Here is a 21,660-nt window from a genome sequence, read left to right on the forward strand (position 1 = left end):
AATTTAATTTAAATATGTATTTAATTTAAATATATATAAATTTAAATATATATAATAAAAAATTGTTGTTCATTAGCCTTTATTAAGCAGATTCAAAGCCTGTTTTAATTCTCTGTAAACTAACATTGGTCCCTTTACTAACTTAGAATTAAAAATTAGTTTATATGATGTTGCTTATAGAGCAACTCAGAAACTGCAACTCAGAAACTTTGCATGTACAGTTTTATATTTTTTGTACATAGTTCCTGAGTTTTATTTTTTCAATCAGATGCTTCACTGCCTTCTGAAAGTGTCCCTTGGTGCTGTTAAATGGAGTTTATGTATGTCTGATGTCAATAGTCTAGCTTTCTTGAGTTAAATGTAGAACAAGAATTATTTCTTCTGACAGAAAATGCAGATCTACTTTTCTAGTATATCAGTATATCTGCTTTTTTCCTCACATTTGTATTACTTTAAATGTCTTTTTGTTTTCTCTTATTTTGTTTACTCAAAGACCTTAGACAATAAAGAGGTTTAGAGTTTTGAGTTAAATTTTTATCTTCAGAGATATTTAAGTTTTGATATATGTCTCTCCTATCAATAATAAGACTTAAAAAATAATGAGAATTGGATTTAAATGACTGCTATTTTTTTTTCAAAACAGAGCTTATTTTATGCCATTTGAAAGCATCTGAGGTCAGAGCACACATATTTGACATTTGCTGAGTTTTTAGTCTGTAGCTTTTAAAACTAGTTTGCCTCTTTAACTATTTTCACAATCTCCATATTAGAAAAGGTTTAGGTTGATATGCAGGCCCCCCCAACAATTTTATTTTTGACAACCACAAATTTAGAGCATATTTGATATAAGAATTTTGCGAGAATATGGAAATAAGGAATAGACATTCATTGAGCTAAAAAGGTAAACAAAAAAATCACCTTTCTGTTTTGCTTCATTAATGCTTAAATTCTAGAGGAACTTAAAATAACTTTTTTTTTTTGGGGGGGGGGGACCAGGGATTGAACTCAGAGTCACTTGACCTCTGAGTCATATCCCCAGCCCTATTTTGAATTTTATTTAGAGACAGAGTCTCACTGAGTTGTTTAGTACCTCACATTTGCTGATGCTGACTCTGAACTCGTAATCTTCCTGCTTCAGTCTTCCAAGCTGCTAGGCTCCTGGCTTAAAATAACTTTTTGTTTTGTAGTTGTAGTTGGACACAATATCTTTATTTTATTTTTATGTGGTGCTGAGGATCAAACCCAGCACCCAACACATGCTAGGCAAGTGCTCTACCTCTGAGCCACAACCTCAGGCCTTTAAAGTAAGTTTTTAAATGCATTTGTAGGTAGGATTTAGAAATTTGCCAATGCCCACAGTTATGATTGATACCAATCATAACTGCTAATAAGGAGAGCTTAAATGGCCGGAACAATGTGACAGTCCCATATTTATCTCTCATAACAAAATTTGAATATGTTCTGGCTAAAGACAGTCTACTTAAGGGAAAATATTTTAGGTAAAAAGGATTCTATATGATATTTATACGTAACTAAGTTGGCTATAAATAAAAAAGTTATTACAGAGCTTTCTAAATCAAGAATAATACACATATGTGAAACCAGAAACTAGTACTTGATATTTAAAAACACAAGGATTTCTTAAAGTATTGCTCTGTTCTTAGCAAAATTTATGAAGAACTAGCATTAAAAAAGATTTTGTTTTATTAATTAATAAATTATAATATATCTATATTGTAATTATTAATTAATTAATTATAATGATAATTGCCTGTGATTTCTGCTAATTTTATTGGGTTTTATTACTTAAAAAATTATGTCCTCCTGGGCACAGTGGTGCACACCTGTAATCCCAGTGGCTCAGAAGGCTGAGACAGGAAGATGCCAGTCTCAGCAAAAGTGAGACACTAAGAAACTCAGTGAGACCCTGTCTCTAAATGAAATACAAAATAGGGCTGGAGATGTGGCTCAGTGGTCGAGTGACCCTGAGTTCAATCTCCAGTATCCCCCCCACAAAAAAAAGTCCTACAAGAGTTAGAGTTAATTCAAACTTTATTTGTTCTACAATAATCATCATAATTTTCACCCTCCATTCTTTATTTGTTCTAAAATCTCCTTCTGTTTTAATGAGTTTCTATTTTTACAATAATGTGATTTTTTTAATACCAATATTCTAAAGATTTAGAAATCTGTTAGTCTTGCGGTAATGCTATAAATCATTATTATCTTAACATATTTTAGCCGTAATTAAATTATTTTGCAAAGCTACTAAGTTCTCTCTGTAATAATGACAGCTCATATATTGTTGGTGGTTATTTTAGATAACATGAGCCATTTCTCTGTAGTTGTGGCAGGTGGCATGTTTGAGACTGGGGAGGGCCGACCACCCTTCCTTACATATAGAATTCTGAGGAGGCTCCTGAGATCCAGGCGCCCAGCAGAAATCAGCATCTGCCTGTCCCTAGGGGTGTATTGGTGTCATCTGTCCAGGTCAGACACCATGCAACGGACTCCTAACGCCAGATTAGAGCTAAACTCTGGGGCAGAACTCCCCATTCAGAAGCAGCAGCCCCACGCTGGGAGTGCATCTAACTAGTCTGTCATCTAACTAGTCTGTCACCTAACTAGTAGTGTAAGTGGACACTCCTTCCCATTCTGTGCTACCTTAACCTGGTGGGGAGGGAAGCCCAGTGCCGTCTCACCCAGCTCAGTTCCAGGCTCTCCAACTGGTGGCTGGAGAGAAAAGCAAAGAGGAAGGTGTGACATCCCCAGCCCTGGCTTCCTCTGAGGGGCCACAGCCCAGGAGGGAGGAGGCAGCCAGACAGCTGGGCCCACACAGACACCATTGCTCCGTGTCCACAGTTTGCACCGCCTCAGTGGAGAAAATCATTATTTTTTAAATTAAAATTGTTTTAATTCTTCTCCTCTCATCCCACTTATTGTGTGTGTGTGTGTGTATGTGTGTGTGTGTGTGCTTATTAGTTCATGGAAACACACACATACACACACACTTCTTTTCTTCATTTTCATTTTTCTTCTCATTTGCTATATCTCTTTGTTTCGTCTTTTGAGGGTCAGGGTTTCTGTGCGTTTTTGTTTTCGTCTTTCTCTGTCTCCTTTCCTATTTTTTTCCCTCTTTTTCTTTCCTTTTAGTTTTTTCTCCTCCTTCCTTATGGCTACAGTTGCTTCCTCTCTTCTACTTTTTCTCTGTTCACATTTAGAATATTCTAAATTTTCTTTTGCCTTCCCACCTCCTATCTTTTAATGAACTATCATTTTGTCATCTGACTATTCAGTTTATGCTATTCTACCCGTTCACCCCCCGCCCCCCCTTCACTTTGCTGTGGCTGAGTGCATGCTTGATTCCTGCATTTAGTGCTGGATCTAGTTCACAGCTGTCCTTGTTGCTATTGTCAGTGGCTGACCCTCCACTCCTGTTGTGTGGTGATGATCATTATGGATGTCTTATTTAAATGCTGTGTGTTGTTTCCTGCTGTGATTTTTTTGGTTTTGTTTTTTCCTCCTTTTCTGTGAGGTGCTTGGAGTGTAAAAAATGGAACCACCACATAACCCAGGTGTACCACTGCTCGGTAATTCCTGAAGAATTAGTTATCTTACTGCAGTGATACCTACACACCATGTTTATAGCAGCACAATTCACAATAGCCATGTTATGGAACCAGCCCAGTGGATGAATGGGTAAAGAAATGTGGTATATGTTTAAGTCAGCTTTTTTTTGTTGCTGTGACTAAAGGACTCAACCAACACAATTGTAGAGGATAAAAGTTTATTTGAGGACTCCCAGTTTCAGAGGTCTTAGTCCATAGAATGCCGGCTCCATTTCTCAGAGCTGCAGGTGAGGCTGAACACCATGGCATTGTGTGTGGCGGAGGGAAGCAGCTCACATGGTGGTGATGAGGAAGCAGAGAGACTCCACTCCCAGATACAAATATACACCCAAAGCCACGACCCATCCCCACTTCCTCCAGCCACACCCACCACTTCAGTCACCTCTCAGTTAATCCCTATCAGGAGATTAAATCTCTGTTTAAGACTCTCACAACCCCTCAATTCTCCTCACAAACTTCCTGTGTTGTCTCACATGTGAGCTTTTGGGGGACACCTCACATCCAAACCATCACAGTGTATATACACAATGGCGTTCTATTCAGCCAATAAGAAAAATGAAGTTATGTCGTTTTCAGGAAAATGGATGGAACCAGAGGCTATTATGTTCAGCGAAAAAAGTCAAACTCAGAAAGTCCAGGTTCAAATGTTTTCTCTACTGTGTACAAGCCAGAAAGGAAAAAGGAAAAAAGAAGAAAAAAAAGGCAGTGGTGGATCTCATGAAAACAGAAAGAAGACCAGCAGAAAACAGGAGGGAGAACCAGGGGAGGAAGGAGGAGGGGGGAGAGGGGAGGGAGAGGGGAAGTGCTCTGGAATAAAATTGACCAAAGTGTGTTGTTACGCTGTGTGCATGTGCAAATATGTGACTATGAATTGCACTACTATATATAATTAATTATAATGCACTAAAAAAGAAGAAAAAGGAGGAGGAGGAGGAAAGGAAAAAGCACCTGACATAGTCTTAAAAAAAAAAAAAAAAGAATCTTGACAGTGAACTTATAGGTAAGCTTGCCTAAGAACCAATTTTTCTAAAACTTCTGTTGCTTAAAATTGTCTAAAAAGGGGTCTTCTGAGACTGAGTGCTAAAGAACAGAATGAAGCTCCCACGGTGAAAATGTTTGTCAAATAATCAGTAATATCTTCAGAGGAAATGGTTCAGAGATGGGGGTGTGTAGGGAGGTGGGGGGGATTACTTGAGGTCACTTGTCAAACCCTCCAAAATGAACAGCAGAAGGTTATGAAAAGAGAGTTCTTGCGTGAAGATCACTGACGTCCTTCCCCTAGGCAGACCTATTAAATATTTCAGACCTCGCCTCCTTCAGAATTGAGCTTCTGGCTCCTGTGCCCGAGTTACTAGGTGGAATCTACACACCAAGGCAGCAATAAACGCCAGGGCGAGGGCAGGCGCCCCAGTTCCCAGGCTGAGGGATGAGCCACACAGCAGGGACTGGTCACAGAGCCCTTGTGAAATGACACGCTCTGCATTGCCCATAGCTCCTGGAGACATAGGGCTGCCCCTGGTCCTGAGGGCCATGGGGGAAACTGAGTCTGGTGTGTTTCACATAACAAAGCCTAGCTAAATCTGCAAAAGTATGCTTCCTGCCCTGTGTCCCTTTGTGCCCCTCTCCCCTTTTAAAGCTTCTACACCTGTGAGCTTTGAGACAAAAAGTTCTCTATCTTCCCATTTTCTCTTGCCAACCTGCCTGCTGAGCCTTGGTGGAGCACCAGGAGATGTAGTTTTTCCTTCTCGGTTTCCAAATAGTGACATTTAACATTAAACTGAATCGTTCAGCGCAGTGTGTGGCATTGAATGAAGGCTAAGCTAGTGTTTATTTCCTAATGTGGAAGGCAACTCTCATCTGAGGACACTGTCCTCTAGGAGACAAACTGCCCACTGGGAGGTTAGTTATCTCATTGTTAAAATAAAGAAATAGCAAACAAACACATTCAGTCTTTGCAGTTCTTTGGTTTTATTTGTTACTCCCATTTAAGGTGCAATTGAAGCGCTTCTTGGCTTCTTTGTGGGACTGTTTCTGCTCCCAGAGTTTGGTAAAACTGGCCATTTCCTCCTTTCTTCTGACTCTACCTATAGTGACAAGCAAAACATTACTGCTCATTCTTCCCCCTGACTTTCCTGTTTTCTGAGAACTGTATACTCTGCAAGAGTAGGTATTTCCCTTGCATAATAGTTGTTTGAGGAAGGGAAGGAATCGATGCAGGTCATTCGATAATTTCTTCCTCTTAAGGCACCAGCTCACTCTGGAGACCTTGGGAGCAGCCCTGCTGGATTCTCCAAGGGCTCTTTGGTCTCCTAGCTTCTCAATACTCTCATGGCTAATTGAGTGCAAAAATGATTTCTGACCATCAAAATGCTCTGTGTGTGAGTTTTAGGATCTGCTGAGTAATAACAATGCCAATCCAAAGTTAAAGATTAGCCAGGTGGCCTGATCCTCAGCTCCCCATCTGAAGTTCAATGTGGCGCTCCACCTAGGGTCTACTAGCCCCAACAACATCCAGCTCTGCCAATGCCTTTGGGCAGGGAAAGATGGAAGCCAGGGCACATCTGTTTTTAAATTGTTATTCCTCATGGTCACCATCATTCTTGATATAACTCAATCCTGAATTTCATAACTTTCTCCCCATTGGGCAAGAGCCAGTTTTCGAGTTGCCTTCCTTGCAGGGAAGTGTTTTCTTCTGTCTCCCTCTCCATCACAGTCATTTAACTTTAAAAATAAAAACTGATTTAATGTTTTAAACATTTCCCTTTAAGACTATTTTTAACATCTACCTTGGGTAAAATTAACTATTTCTTTCTCCATGTCCACTTGGACCTTTTTCATAGCCATTGTTACCTGTCTTTTGCTAGTTGCCTCCTCTCTGTCCCCTAACATGAGGGAAGCTGTTTTAGTCTCTGTCCTCTGAGCCCAGCACAGTGCTGGGTTTAGTGAAGGTGCTGATGGAGCCTTTGTAAAGTGAATCAGCATGACTTCTCTAGGCCACTCAGACAAGAGCCCAAGGCACTTATTTTGTTCCTCCCAGGTTCTTTCCTGCTTGTGGAATCACTGCGGCTTCAAGACTTCCCAGTGACTCAGAATTACTGTCAACTGGGGATAATGTCTGTGCACTGAAAGGAATGGAAAACTAAGTGCATAGCCATAGCTGGAGAGGAATAATTATCTAAGGTCAGGAGAAATCCAACTAAACACACACTCCTGCTCTGCACCGCCATCTAGTGTCCACCAGAAGAAACAGCGTTCATATTGTAAATGCCTGGGATTGTGAGAGGGAAGATGTGAAGTCCACCCAGGTTATATCTGCAGGGTTGAAAATACCTCCATTGAAAATGTACTAAATAGATTAGCAAGAAGTTAATAGTCTAACAAAATAAGTGGTGTATTTTAATTTTATTCACTGCATAAATAGAAATACAAGTCTTATCCAGTAAGTCTTTGGTTCACTTAGTATTTTAACACATTTGTGTGTATGGGTGTGTATGGGTGTGTGTGTAGGGTATCTCAACCAGTCAGTCTGCAGCGATGTCTCAGAGAAGTCTCTCAATCCCCATTTCTTTATTGGTGACCGTGGCGGTGACTGTAAATGGTAGCTGTCACGTAGGATGTAGGTAACTGAAATGAAAACATTGCGTATAATGCCTGGTGCAACAGAAAGTGTTAAAAGAACTTATCTTTATTAGTATTACATACAGAAAGGTACCATTAGTTGTATACAAGAGTCTGTGTACAATATTTTAAAATAATTTTGATTTATTTTCTATGTATGTACTTATACTTAAAATATGCTAGGTACTAACTGTTCTAGGAACTATGTAATTATTAGCTCACTAATTTTCATTACAACCTGTGAAACAGGTAGCAGTATTATTGCCATTTTACTTATGTAGACTTTCAACACATGAAGTAGTGGATATCATACATATAACATATGTAAATAAAGATTTTCAGAGGCCTTGCCAATTTTTAGTCATGTAAGGGGATTTGACATTTAAAAGTTTGAGAATCACGATTTTTAAAAAAATTTTGTACTGAGGATTAAATGAAGGGGTGTTTTACCACTGAACTGCATCCCCAGCCCTTTTTAACATTTTTTCTAAATTTTGAGACAGGCACTCACTAAGTTTCTGAGGTTATCCTTGAACTTGCAATCCTTCTGCCTCAGCCTCTATAGTTGCCAGGATCATGGACATGTACCCCAGAGCTCCACTGAGAATCACTGGTCTAAACTATGCTTCTGTATCTTATTTTCCCAACTGGATTGGAAAATACTAGAAAGAAAATGTTTAACCAGTACATTGACATTTTTGCTTTCTTACTCTTCTGTTCTCAATGGCTGTGTTTTCCCCATCACACTGTAGGATGGTTAATGCTTGTCTGTGCCAGTCCCTCCAGGCATGCATCCTTGAAAGGAGAGAAGTCCTTGGTTGATCTTGACTTCTATTCACTCTTGGTATGCTGTGCTTGAACAAGAGTTCACTAAGTATGTGAAATGCTAATGCACAGCAGACCAATGGACACGGTTAAAATAATATTGTCCTAACAAGTCTTGTAATATATATATGTCCATGTTTTCTGCAAGATAATCATTATATGAAATTATGCACTTTGATTAAGGTTATTGTTTATATATTATATGTGTATATCTTATATAAATGTTATATATTATATGTGTTATATTTGCATCTTGTGCCATATAATTGACCTCATTTTAGGCCTAGATTGAGAGGGTATAAAAATGTGTATTCTCATGGCTGCCAAATCCTTATCTTTTGACGGTAGATTTGACTTGGAAAAAAAAATTGAAGCGTAAGGTGGCTAGTGATGATTTTGTTTCCCATGTCACACAGTTCCAATGGCAATTTCAAAATGTTAGGTAACTATACTTTGCAATGTATTGCTCCTTTTGTAATACTTTCTATGTATTTATTAAGTGCTTTACCACTGTGTTATCTGTCATTTTCCCCAGTGCATTTGGAGGGTGGGCCATGGAGTTAAAATGAAGTAGTTTTCTTCTCTGCCCTTCAGGTGCTCATAGGCTGGTGGTGAAAACACTTCCGGTCAAGTTTAATCCTAATTGTTGCCCACTTGCCTGCAAAGACTGAAAATAAAACCCAGAAAGTTTTGCTATTATCTATAACCATGCTTTGTAAAACTAAAGCAAGGGAATAGACCAGCAGAATCTATTAATGTCAGTAAACTACCTTCAAAGGCCGACAGGATCCTGCTCTGGCATGCTGGAAAGAAGAAAGTGAAAGAAAAGCCAGCATCAGCCCTGTTCCTTCCACCTGTCCCAACCACTCTCACTATCCTTTGAGTGTATCTTGCTGTTGGTTTTCTCTCCCCAGCTCCTTTACAGCCTTTTGGCATTTGTAACTCTACTGGACAAAACATTATTAATTTAGTAATTGTCTAAAAGTAAACATCAAATTTTACATATTGTGAGCCCAATCAAAACTAGATCTTAAAATCAAGGCTAGCTTCACCTCCAGCTGTACTTATTGTCCAACATGGTAATCACTAGCCACACTGGACACTTGGGATATGGCCATTTGGAAGTGAAATATTCTCCAAGTATAAGATATACATCAGATTTTGAAGATTTATAATTTTAAAATGCATGATTATGTTGAAGTGGTGATATTTTGATATGGTGAGTTAATAAAATCTATTATTTAAGTCAACGTTACCTTTTCTGTTTCTTTTTTTCTTTTCTTGAAATGGGGTCTTGCTAAGTTACCTAAGCTGGCCTTGAACTTGTGATCCTTCTGCTTCAGCTGCCTTAGTAGCCAAGATTAGAAATCTTCACCAGTACATCCAGCTTTTAAAATTTTTTTTCACTATGACTATTACAAAAATTAAAAAAAAAAATGTAAGTAACTCACATTCTGCTTTATTTTCTAACACTGCCTTAGCGCATCAGATGACCCACAAGCTGGCTTTTTGATAGTTGTTTAATATAACTAGAAGAATACAATATATTTTCCCCTTATTATTAAGTTTCTGTATAACTTTTCTCAACACAAATTACTAGGGATCTGGAGAAGGGTTCTATATTTCTCTGCCTTCTCACTTCTACCACTCAGCCTTGAAATCAGGACAAGATTTTAGGTGGTCGGCTACTCTAATTGTAGTAACATTTTGCTGAGTTTAAGATGAGGAAGAGACCCAGTGCCCATAGAATCAGAGAAAAGTGACACTTTCTTATTTCATTCATTTTACTGAAACATATGAGTATGATAAAGGTACTTCAATTGTTTGTACACTTTCAAGACTTTCAGGCTAAAGTGGTTTTCTACTGCCGCCCTTCATCCATCCCTAATCTCATTAGACTGTTAATTCCCACAGGACATGAGCAGTAGTAGAAGTAGCAGACACTGCCAATGTTAAGCAAATGTAATTCAATGATACCACTGGTCATTTTTTGCTTAAAAAACATATTTTGTTTTTCACATGTCACTGAATTCAACTTGTATGACCCCTTTGACTTTACCACATCTAAGGGTGACATCTTTAACACATATTTTCATGTAGTCAAGTGATTAAACAGGAATTTCTGGTGAATTGTAATGCTTCCTTTTGTCCTCAAGTGTAAATTCCCAGTTATTTTAAACATATAATCAGAAAGTTTATTTTGCCTCTTATCTCGAGGATAAAAATTGCTATCACTTGGAGGCAAAAGGTGAAATATGCTTTGCTTAAACTAGCAAAGCAAACTTTAGAATAGAGCTGGCCAGTTTTAGAGGGAGTGTTGGGAGGTGATAGTGAACTCACCAACAACAGAAGGTATAATAATTTATATATTCTGATACTTTTTCTTTCTGATTAAAATTTTGCTACCTTTTCTTTTTACTTTAAATCAACAATTCACCTAAGTCAAAAGTGTGTTTTATTAAAGTTAATTGTATCTTATAGTTTCTGACTATAGAGAGTTCTTCTGAATCATGAATAAGATATTTATACTGGAAGTAACCTCATTTTTCATGGGCTGAAATTAATCCCTGTAATGCAGCAAAGGAAATAAATATATAAATAAATGCTTGTTTTCTTTGAGAACATCATCTCAATGTTTCTAAGTCTGTGGGGGTTCTTTATGGCCTTAAGGACCTCCTTTCCTTCGGTATTATCTCTATTCTTGAGGGCCAGACCCCCTGCTTTGCACAACTCAGAGGGGAAGTGGAGAGCTTTTTAAACAGCCCAATTTTTCGCCTTTGGAGAAGAGAAAAGGGTGCCCCGCCCCCATCTATGAAAAGAGGGATTTGGTAGTTTCACCGTCCTTAAGTCAAAGATTTAAGCCCCTAGCCTCTCACCACTCAGGACCCCCCCAGAGTTTATGGACCCCATCCCACCCTGCCCGAGCTACTCTGGACCGGCTCAGGAAACCCATGTCCCAGTCCCAGTTACCCTGGGTCTGTATGCAGAATTCACAGAGGACCTGTGTTACTTCCCTTGCGAAGAAACAAAATTATCGTGAAAATCTAGGTGGAAATCATTTCATTTTTGTTCCCCAAAGAAGGGAAGCATGTGCTCAATCATCCCTGAGAAGAAGAACTTTCAGGGATAAAAGAGCGACCAGGTAATTTAGAAGAAAAACAGAAAGTGATCTCTGAGTGCCCTGGACTTCCTTTGGAGTTGGGGGAGTTGGGGGCGCTTAGACGCGTTGTCTTTGGGTCTGTAGAAAAAACAGCTGGAGATCAGGAAGCCTGAGGCTTCTAGGATCCTTTCCTGATCAAATTCGAGAGATTTGGTGCGGGGTATTTTGATATTTTTTCCTTTTTGTGAGGTGGAACAAACACAACTCGGGCGCAGCGCGGCGGTTCCGAGCCTGCCAGCCGCGGGCGCCCGGCGCACCAATCAGCGCGCGCCTGCGCTCTATATATACGGCGGCGCGGCGCGGCGCTGCATCGGCGTACTGTTACTCGCACCCGAGTCCTAGGCCCTCAGCATGTCGGAGACAGCTCCCGCCGCTCCTGCCGCCGCGCCCCCGGCGGAGAAGACCCCGGTGAAGAAGAAGGCTGCCAAGAAGCCTGCGGGGGCGCGCCGCAAGGCTTCTGGACCCCCGGTGTCCGAGCTCATCACCAAGGCTGTGGCCGCCTCCAAGGAGCGCAGCGGCGTGTCCCTGGCCGCGCTCAAGAAGGCGCTGGCGGCCGCCGGCTACGACGTGGAGAAGAACAACAGCCGCATCAAGCTGGGCCTCAAGAGCCTGGTGAGCAAGGGCACCCTGGTGCAGACCAAGGGCACCGGCGCCTCCGGCTCCTTCAAGCTCAACAAGAAGGCGGCCTCCGGGGAAGCCAAGCCCAAGGCCAAGAAGGCAGGGGCGGCCAAGGCGAAGAAGCCCGCCGGAGCTGCCAAAAAGCCCAAGAAGGCTACAGGCACGGCTACCCCCAAGAAGACCGCGAAGAAGACCCCAAAGAAGGCCAAGAAGCCGGCTGCGGCTGCAGGGACCAAGAAGGTGGCCAAGAGTCCTAAGAAGGCCAAGGTGGCCAAGCCCAAGAAGGTCAAGAGCGCTTCTAAGGCCGTGAAGCCCAAGGCCGCCAAGCCCAAGGTTGCCAAGCCCAAGAAGGCGGCTCCCCGGAAGAAGTAGAATGTCATGGTCTCCCTCTCGAACCCAAAAGGCTCTTTTCAGAGCCACCACTGATCTCAAAGAAAGAGCTCGGCACTGTAGCGTCCTTATCCCCTCGACGACCGGACCGCGTCGGGCCTTCTTCCCACGGGCTTGGCAGTTGGTGGGCCGCGGGAGCCGTCCCCGGCGGCCGTCAGCGGGGCTCCTGGCCCGGCCTGCGGTCCAGGGGCGGCGTTTCTCGCGGCAGAAGCACCCGGGACAGCCGCCAGCCCCGCCCCAGGGCGGAGCAGCCCTGTGACCGAGAAGGGGACGAGCCCGTGTTTACGGTCGGCCCGGATTGGAGTGCCCCGCGGTTCGAAAGTCCCGCGCTGCTCTGGGTTGGCCCGCCCGCGCCCGCATCCTGCGTGTAATTGGCGGCAGCTGAGCCCTTCCGGCTTTCCGTAGGGTAAGGAGTTCCCTCTCCGCGCACCGCACCGGTCGGGCGGCGCTTTCCTTGCCTGGAGCCCGGCGGCGTGTACTGGGGACTTGGTGGCACCGGACCTTGCGGAGGGTGGGTGCGCCTCTGCCTGCTTCCCCTGCACGGAGGCCTTCGGAGGGCCCAGCCGCCTCCCGTCCCGCCCAGGCTGCTCCGAGGTCCTCGTCCCTTCCGCGCTGGTCCGGATGGGTGTGGTGGTGCAGGCTTTGAAAACAACTTGGCCATTTTGTCCAGCGGATCCGCAATTTCAGAAAAACTATAATCAAACTTGCTTTAAAAGGCTTTTTGGTTTCGTCCAGGTTTTCTACTTGTGAACTGTCCGGTGTGTACGATGGGAGGCATGTTTCTACCTAATAAAGCCTTTAACTTTCATGAGCGGTCTTGGTCCTTCCCTAAGCGGCCTTTCCCTTGGGTACAGATACGCTGGCTCCTGCTTTTTCGTATAGCGATGGAGCCTCCGGAGACCTGCTGCTGTTTTCCCACCATTTCCACTAGATGAATCCACTGTGAGTTAATTCACGGGGGAAGTTTATCACCTAGAAGGGAGGAAGGGAGGGATGCAAGAAAGGCCTCCCATGGTTCTTCAGTAAGTTTGTATTGTCGATTTTACAGTAACAGGAGTGACTTACTGTTACCCAGTAAGTCCCCTTTACCAAACGCTAAACTCCACAGATATGTGGGCTAAATTTCCGGATTACATTTAGTTCCTTTGTTCTCTATGGTCAGTTCTGAGGTAGGATCATTGTTTTAAGTGTTCTCAACACTATCTTCAATGCCAACAATACCTAAAACATAGGTACTCAAATAATATTGAGATACTGTGACTTTAATACGACTTTCATTGCTTTTTTTTTTTTTTTTAAGAATTGTTTATTTTTGGCTTAATTTGTTTTTACGTATGTCCTTTAAGATGCCCTCCAACTCCATCACCCCGCACCCAGTCACTCAAATAAAAAAAATTTTACTGGTATTGTGCTAAAATTATAAATTATTAATTTATAGATATGAAGGTTTTTGGAATTTGTTCGTTTTGTACTGTCGAATTGAACCCATGGTCATTTTACCACTAAGCTACGTCCTTTTTTTTTTTTTTTTTTTCTGTTTTGAAACAGGGTCTCCTCAAGTTGATGAGGGTCTAGCTAGATCAGTTAATAATGCTGGCTTGGAAACTGAGGTTCTCCCACCTCAGCCTCTTCATTTGGTGGGATTACAAGATACCCAGGCCCCAGGCAGGAGTTTTATTATGCAAGAAATTTCTTGTTTTTCTGTCCAAGTATTTTTGTTTTCTACTCAATTTAAAATTTTCTCCAACTATCTTATTGCCTTTGATATTTATTTTCTTTCTTGCTGTTCAAAATAGCATCCTATAATATTTTAGTTTTTTTTTTTTTTTTTTTTGAGAATATCTCAAAGTGTACATTGAAGCCACTTGGTTATTGAAATTGATGCACAAGTGAATTAACAATTTGTAGATCAGTCCTATCCATTGCTAAATAGGGTGAATATAAGTGTCAGCCACACAATAATTTTAAACCTCCTAGAAGCAACTAAAAAAAAAAAAATCAATTTTAATTATATTCTTAATTTACCTCAACATATCCAAAACATTATCATCCAACAAAAAATACAAATATGAGATATTCTACATTGCACCCCTCCCCCCTCTTTAAAATCTCATGTGTATTTTACATTTACAACACAGTTCATAGTAGCCCATTTCCAGGGCTCAGTTAGCCTTCTGTGCCTTGTGGACATATGAAGAGTGCCACTCTACAGTGCTCTCTGGTCTCATCCTGGCCTACTGTGGTCTCATCTTTGTTTCAAATGATATTTTTTTAAAATATATCTTATGTTTACTAAAAACTTGAGGATAGATTATCTGACCTTAAACAACAGTAGTTGGTAGAGGCCATTGAACCAGTTTGAGCCAATCAAAACTTATTCAAAAACTAGAATTGAGTTATAGAAGCAGAGATGACCTGATGTCAGGGCATAGCAGGTGGCTTCCTAGACAATACAAAGGAAAAACCAAGGTATCCTTAGGGCAAAATGAGTAGAATAGAGCAAACCTGTCCAGAAAGGCATGGGTGAGAGCTGTGCCCTGGGTTCTTTAGGCCATCTGAACTTTTGCCTGGGGCCACCTCACTTTCAATTTGAATCAGGTTACAACAACCTGGACACTTAATTAAGATATTCCAAATATGCCTGCTACATTTCCATATATTCAGGATGTTTAGGGTGTTCATTTCTGTGCCCCTTTCTTCTTTATTTGAAATTACCAATTACTTGACTTTGGTACCTCCTTCAAGAAATAGGGGAGGAATCAACCCAAGCAAAAAAAGTGATTTTATATTTTTCCTTCAGTGTTTTTTGGGATCTCAATATATTTGATTTTATATACTTACAAATGATTTTAATACTGACTATTCCCTGCAAAATTATTTCCATACATCAAAGATATTCTTTCAAACGTAATATTCCTTGTACTATAGTGAGCTAAATTTCATAAAAACCTGCCTTTACAGTCTTCAGTAATATATTTCCTCAATTTGTCCATGTTCTTTAGTTTTGTCCATTCCCTTGCAGTTTTTCACATTGTTGTCTGGATAAGTTCTAATGAACCACTCTTTGAATCTTAAAATTGGCCATTCTAAGAAAAAAAATCCTAGTCTTTTGATTTAGTTTATGAAACAGTCATGGAGCACAGCTTTTCCTCTACCCTGTTAGGGTCAGTAATTGAGGACCAGCAAATTTATCTGACAAAGGATAGATTAACAGGAGAATAAAAAAAATCTATATAATTTTAATAGTATTTTACTTGCACAGAGTTCATAAAAAGGAAGGGAAAGCAGACAATGGAATGTATATAACATTGTAGCAAAGGAAAGGAAGCTTGGTCTTCAAGGCAGGGATACTTTTAGGGAAAATGAATAAGAAATATATGGGCAAAACTAAAGGAAGATAAATGCTTCTTTAGGAAGATTTATTCTTCCAGACTCCTCTCAGTACCACCTCTTTACTTGAAGTAATACAGGTTGCTCTCCTGTTCTAGGCATAGGAGCAGGGAACACCTTTACAAGAAACATTAATGCAATGGTTACAGAGTGGAACTTATGACCTAATTTTAGTTAGGTAAGGAGAAAACAGAATGCTTCCTGCATCTGTTGATTTTCAATTTCTTTCAGCTCAAAATAATACTTGTGACATTATGGCATATTTTGGGGTGACATTCTGATCCTCTTCAAAATCCATATTTGTCATTAATATTATCATTTCAGTTTTTCATCTAGTTTTATAAAATATTGGCAAGTGGCAATAATATATTCAAGTAATTCTCCCAAACACTGATAATTTTGCCAAAATGACAATAAATGTTTCATAAACTAATCTGCTGACCAACTCAACCATGAAAATTCAAGAAATTGTCTATGTATAATAGAAGAATAAATAACAGATGTTACAGGCTACTTGCAATGCATTACTCCAGACTTTCTTGCATAGTGATTTCATGGCTGAAAAAGTAAATTTCCTATTACTCCCAATGGGTAAAGCTCTAGGTTTTTGAGCTATGTGCCCTGAGGAAATGTAGAAAGTGGGTTTGTTTGTGGTTGAAATCTGAACATGGCCATGAAAGGACTAGATCCTTAGAGGACTTAAGGGAACAGTGATTAAGGAAGCAGTGCCAAGGTCCTGGGAACTGGCTTTTGGAGTGCACTCACAGCATGCCAAGCACTTTGCTGCTTACCTTTGTTTGCAGAAATGCCCTTGTCTCAGCACTTTGAGGTAGGTACCATTATTCTCCCATTTTAGAGATGAAGAATGGAGACTTGGTAAATTTAAGGATTAAAACTAGTTAGTTATCTGTGAGTCAGTATAACTTCTACATACTAGCAATATTCCTCAGAAATATAATCCACATGGAACTAAAAATTTTCTAATGCCACATTAAAGTGAAAAACAAATGAAAACTAATAAAATATTATTTCAATAAGTAATTGAAAATATTCAGTTAAATATTTTTGGTGCTAGGTCATTGAAATTTGGGGGCAAATTTGTTGATAAAAAGATATTAAGAGTATGGGTTTGGTGTGAGACATGCTGGAAGTTATTTCTGCTAGAAATGTTAATTTGGCCAATTTAGCTAAATCTCTTAGGTTTAAATTCCTTTTCTATAAAATGGGAGACATGGAATATTGCCTGGAAATGCTATAGTAAGAATCGTGCATAATTCAGGCCAATAGCTCCACATATTACTAAACCCATGAAAAAATAGACTAACTCTAGTGAATCCATTGTTTTATTGTCACTTTCTTCCATGAGTACCTCTTTAAAGTAAGATGATATTCAGTACTGAATGGATTTATAAAACCTTGTAAAGTTGAACCAGAGCACTTTAGTACTAAAAGTTTTCAATTTGCTTAAAGTCAGCATTACATCCTGCAAGGATAAGTTGTCTCTTGGTAACTGAGAATGGCACTACCATCCAAATATCAGACTAAGCCAGGGCTCCATCTCAGATGCCTGAGAGTCATGCCACACCAAAGTATTCCAATCCAGAATACTTCTACAGGTGTATATTAGCATAATGAAGATGCCAAGGAAGGCCAGGTAGGATTTGAAACAACCAGTGCAGACATTCACCCTGAATCCAAAAACACTCAAAAAGGCCTTGAGTTGGGCTCTAGGAATGTACTAATTTTGCTCTTGTTTAGTTGCACAGTGGTGTAAATGTTTTTTTTGTTTTTTTTTTCTTCAATCATAACTGGTTAAGACCTCGTTTGCATTAAAGCTTCCCTTCAATTACAATCTGCATTTGTCTGATTATGTTGGAATACTGATGAGTGTGATCTGCTGTCACTCACTCACATGTAGTTCAATGGTTGCTAGTCAATCCTAAGATTCCTGTGTAAACCATTTCCTATGGCTGTAAGGAAAATACCTACACCTTACTGTGAGCACTGACTAAATGTCACCTTGTGACTTTCCAGTGTTTATAGTAACCAGCACTGAAAGTTACAAAGTTAAAATTTGATAAAGAGCCAGAAACAAGTCTGAAGTCTTTCAAAGTTGTTCAACTCACATACCCACCCCCCAAAAGTAAATCAATTTTAAAAGCAGCCTTAAAACCTTACACAATATTACCACGGTTTTGAAACTGTTTGACAATTTCTGAAGATTTAAAGTAAAAAATTGCAACGACCTTATCCAAAGGAAAAAAAGCTACCAAGATGGTTAATCTCAAATTCTTGGTAAAGGACTAGTGCAAAGCCATAAATACCTCGTAGTCTTGCTTGCCAAACAATCTTGGTTTGGGAAGTATAGGAACTTGTTCTGTAAAACCAAGGAAAATTTCCAGGAGGAAGCGTTTACCTACCTACATACAGAATACAGACCATTACGTATGTTGCAACCACTTTTAAAGTGAGTTTTTAGGTGGCTCTTAAAAGAGCCTTTGTTAAGAGAATGGATTTACGCTCTCTCGCCTCGGATGCGGCGGGCCAGCTGGATGTCTTTGGGCATGATGGTGACGCGCTTGGCGTGGATGGCGCACAGGTTGGTGTCCTCGAACAGACCCACCAGGTAGGCCTCGCTGGCCTCCTGCAGCGCCATGACGGCCGAGCTCTGGAAGCGCAGGTCGGTCTTGAAGTCCTGCGCGATCTCGCGCACCAGGCGCTGGAACGGCAGCTTGCGGATCAGCAGCTCGGTGGACTTCTGGTAGCGGCGGATCTCGCGCAGCGCCACGGTGCCGGGCCGGTAGCGGTGAGGCTTCTTGACGCCGCCGGTGGCCGGAGCGCTCTTGCGAGCGGCTTTGGTGGCCAGCTGCTTGCGCGGCGCTTTGCCGCCGGTGGACTTACGCGCTGTCTGCTTGGTACGAGCCATCTGGGAGACTACACGTCAGAAAGTGTAACAAAACTACTTGAAATTGTCCTTAAATATAGTTGAAATCATTCTGATTGGCCTTTGAACTTTTAAATAGTCCCGCGCAATATAATCATTGGTTGGAGAGTGACCTAGGTGATTGGTTAACTAGAAGAGAATCTGATTGGATAAATTGTTCCCCTGTCTGACTTTTCTTTTGGTCTCAAAGATCTGTGGACATAAAGGTTCAGAAGCCATAAGTCAACAAGCCTCTAAATACTATTTGTATAATGAATAATTTAAACATCATGTTAAACTGAATCAGTCTCACTGGGAACCGAGATTAATTAATTTGTATTCGCAGGTTACCTTGCTAATGCATAACAACAAGTGTTCCAATTTCGGTTTGGGAAAGAAAATTTGGCTTAAGTGGATTTAGGGAAAATTCGTGCTGCTTTATTATTAGCTAGGAGCAAACTTTCTTATCCTTTTTTCTGAGTCTAAGTGATATTCCCGCCTGCCTTTTAAGGAACATTGTTGTTTTGTAATAAGATTTCTTGTACATATCCTGTTTCCTGGAACTTTGTTTTTAAGCATTACTGTTTTAGGAATATACATTAGTTGCTAAGACATAACGATGCGATTAAGAACATTTGTGGCATAACCCTAGTAATCAGACCTCCTTGTTGACACAGATCGCTCTGGATAGAACTTGGAGAAAATGAATTTAGTTCTCTGGTGTGCTGTGGACTGCAGTTTCCCTCAGATTTGTGGCTCTCAGTCTTTTTGGACAGCAGCACTGCGTGAATGTTGGCCCAAACGAAGCTCAGTGTGATGGTGACTTTGCACTGCAGCGTGTTGAACTCCTTGTCACTAGGAAAGGTAGGTGGCGCGTCGTCCACCAGCTCCAGGATCTTGGCAGTTTCTGAATAGCACAGCTAGGTAGACCCACGTTCTGGCCCAACACTCTCCGCGTATTTTCCTTTGCGAAGCGGGCGGTGGACTCGGCCAATGGGGAACTGCAGCTTAGCGCGGAAGAGCGCGTCTGGGCCTAGGCACCAGTTTTACCTTTCGCCACATCCAGATACAGCAATGTGTAAAAAAAAGAGGAAATTCCTGCATAAAGGAAGCAGAAGCATTGCAGCGTGAAAAAAATCAATGGACTGTGGGGGCTGTGAAAATGAGCCATCCTATTGGTCAAAATATGTTGTGTTTCTATCCAATAGAAAGAGAGAATGTTATTTGCATAACTCCGCCCCATGCTTTCAGAATCCAATCAGAAGTGGAAACTTTTAAACCCTCATTTGAATTACAGCGCTATAAATTCACCCGCTCAAGCCTGTTCCTCTTGCTTACTTTGTTGTGGAAAGTAGAAATATCACTTAGACAATTGTTAAGGACGGCTATGCCTGAGCCCTCAAAGTCGGCTCCGGCCCCGAAGAAGGGCTCCAAGAAAGCCATTACTAAGGCACAGAAGAAGGACGGCAGGAAGCGCAAGCGCAGCCGCAAGGAAAGTTACTCCATCTACGTGTACAAGGTGCTCAAGCAGGTGCACCCCGACACCGGCATCTCGTCCAAGGCCATGGGCATCATGAACTCGTTCGTTGAACGACATCTTCGAGCGCATCGCGGGCGAGGCCTCTCGCCTGGCGCACTACAACAAGCGCTCGACCATCACGTCCCGGGAGATCCAGACGGCCGTGCGCCTGCTGCTGCCCGGGGAGCTGGCCAAGCACGCCGTGTCCGAGGGCACCAAGGCTGTCACCAAATATACTAGTTCCAAGTGAGTCCCTGTGCAGGCCCCTTGTCATCAAACGGCTCTTTTCAGAGCCACCCACTTTGTTGAAAGAAAGTTCTGCCACTTTGTAACAGAAATGAGGAAAACTTAGAAGTTGGCGGTGACCAGTTTATAGCTGAGGTTTCCCTAGGTCTGTCGCTCCCAATAAAGCACATCGTTATTGTAATTACCGCTAGTTGTCGCTGCATAAGCCTTAGGCTGCTTTTCCAACTATTTCTCTCTGACCCAACTCATTTCTGAAGGAGATAGTAATAAGGGATTGGGAAGTACGGAATTACTGGGGATCCTTAGGCAGAGGGGCTGGGGGTCGCGCAGGCGGGAGGCAGAAGTTAATTCCTGAAGCTGGAACTGCTCCTGCAAGTTATGTGGTAGACACTGGGGCAACAAGAAGCGAGATTCGTGGTCTTTCTGGGACCTCAATGGAGCATACCTTCAGTTCTGCACCATGAAAGTGATTTTTAGTTTCGTGATTATTGACAACAACTAGAACTCACGTAAATTCGGACCCGCAGGTGCCGTCTCAAACTTCCGGTTCCGGCTTTTGCCTAGAAAAGGGCGTGGATGTTTTCTGGAGCTCAGAGGAACAAAGGGTTTGAATTTCGCGCCCTTATCTGGCGCTCCTTGGTAATAGGCTGGGAGGGCCCATTTTGAACACAGTGGTTTTCCCCAGGCCTTTTCCGAAGAATCCAGGACTCCCAAAGTAATGACTAGAAACTCTGGGAGGGTGCTGGTCGAGAGGAGTTCAGAGCAGCCTGTCTGGGTCCGAGGTCGGGGTTTGGGGACGAGCGGAGCCCGGGGAGTGGGCTTCTACCTTATAAGTGAATATGGGAAAAAAATATTTCCCAGCGACATGTGAGATTCAGTAACGTTTTCATATGAAAGAAAATTTAAGGGAGAGTTTTTCAAATAGGAGCCCCCTTTAAAGAAGATTTTAAAATGCCTGGATCCCACACATGATGTCAGCGGACCACTGTAGGAAAAGCACTTTGTATCAGCATGTGCAAAATTCTCTTGTAAAAGAGATACTTGTCTTAAAAATCAATTTTTTTTGCATTTTAGACTGTAAGTCGGCCCATCCTTCCCCTCAAAACATTAACCACTAAGCCTGCAGTTTAAGGAACACCTGGGAGAGATCTGTTAACATTCCTACTAGTCTTCAGTGATCTCTCAAGTAGAAGGAGGTGGGATTTTCTCCCCAGCTTTTCTTTGTACCTTGGTTTCGCCTTTTTTCATCCTTCCTTTTCTCTTATTTTCCTTTCCTTATTTGTTTTTCTTTCAAATAGAAAATCAAGAATTCTCGGTTTTTTTTTGTTTTTTAAAACCTAAA

At 41.5% G+C, this 21,660-nt stretch overlaps 3 protein-coding genes across 3 annotated transcripts; 2 read left to right on the forward strand and 1 right to left on the reverse strand.

Annotated features, from left to right (window-relative positions):
* The first annotated feature begins 11,533 nt into the window (after positions 1–11,533).
* On the forward strand, positions 11,534–13,048 carry H1-2 (H1.2 linker histone, cluster member). Its single transcript, XM_046452434.2, has one exon. It carries the CDS (start codon positions 11,584–11,586, stop codon positions 12,220–12,222), a length of 639 nt encoding a protein of 212 aa, XP_046308390.1. The 5' UTR covers positions 11,534–11,583; the 3' UTR covers positions 12,223–13,048.
* Positions 13,049–18,094: 5,046 nt separating this feature from the next.
* LOC131424465 (histone H3) lies at positions 18,095–18,594 on the reverse strand. The gene has a single exon (XM_058581999.1). The coding sequence runs from the start codon at positions 18,554–18,556 to the stop codon at positions 18,146–18,148; it is 411 nt and encodes a 136-aa protein (XP_058437982.1). The 5' UTR covers positions 18,557–18,594; the 3' UTR covers positions 18,095–18,145.
* A 1,280-nt stretch (positions 18,595–19,874) lies between these two features.
* LOC124097884 (histone H2B type 1-B) lies at positions 19,875–20,499 on the forward strand. Its single transcript, XM_046452463.2, is given in 2 exon segments — positions 19,875–20,141; positions 20,143–20,499. Coding segments are annotated over 2 exon segments (381 nt in total). The 5' UTR covers positions 19,875–19,940; the 3' UTR covers positions 20,323–20,499.
* Positions 20,500–21,660: the final 1,161 nt, after the last annotated feature.

Source organism: Marmota monax, unplaced genomic scaffold (assembly GCF_021218885.2).
Source record: "Marmota monax isolate L192 unplaced genomic scaffold, Marmota_monax_Labrador192_F-V1.1 WCK01_AAM20220418_F8-fsc00141, whole genome shotgun sequence".
Classification (NCBI taxonomy): domain Eukaryota; kingdom Metazoa; phylum Chordata; class Mammalia; order Rodentia; family Sciuridae; genus Marmota; species Marmota monax.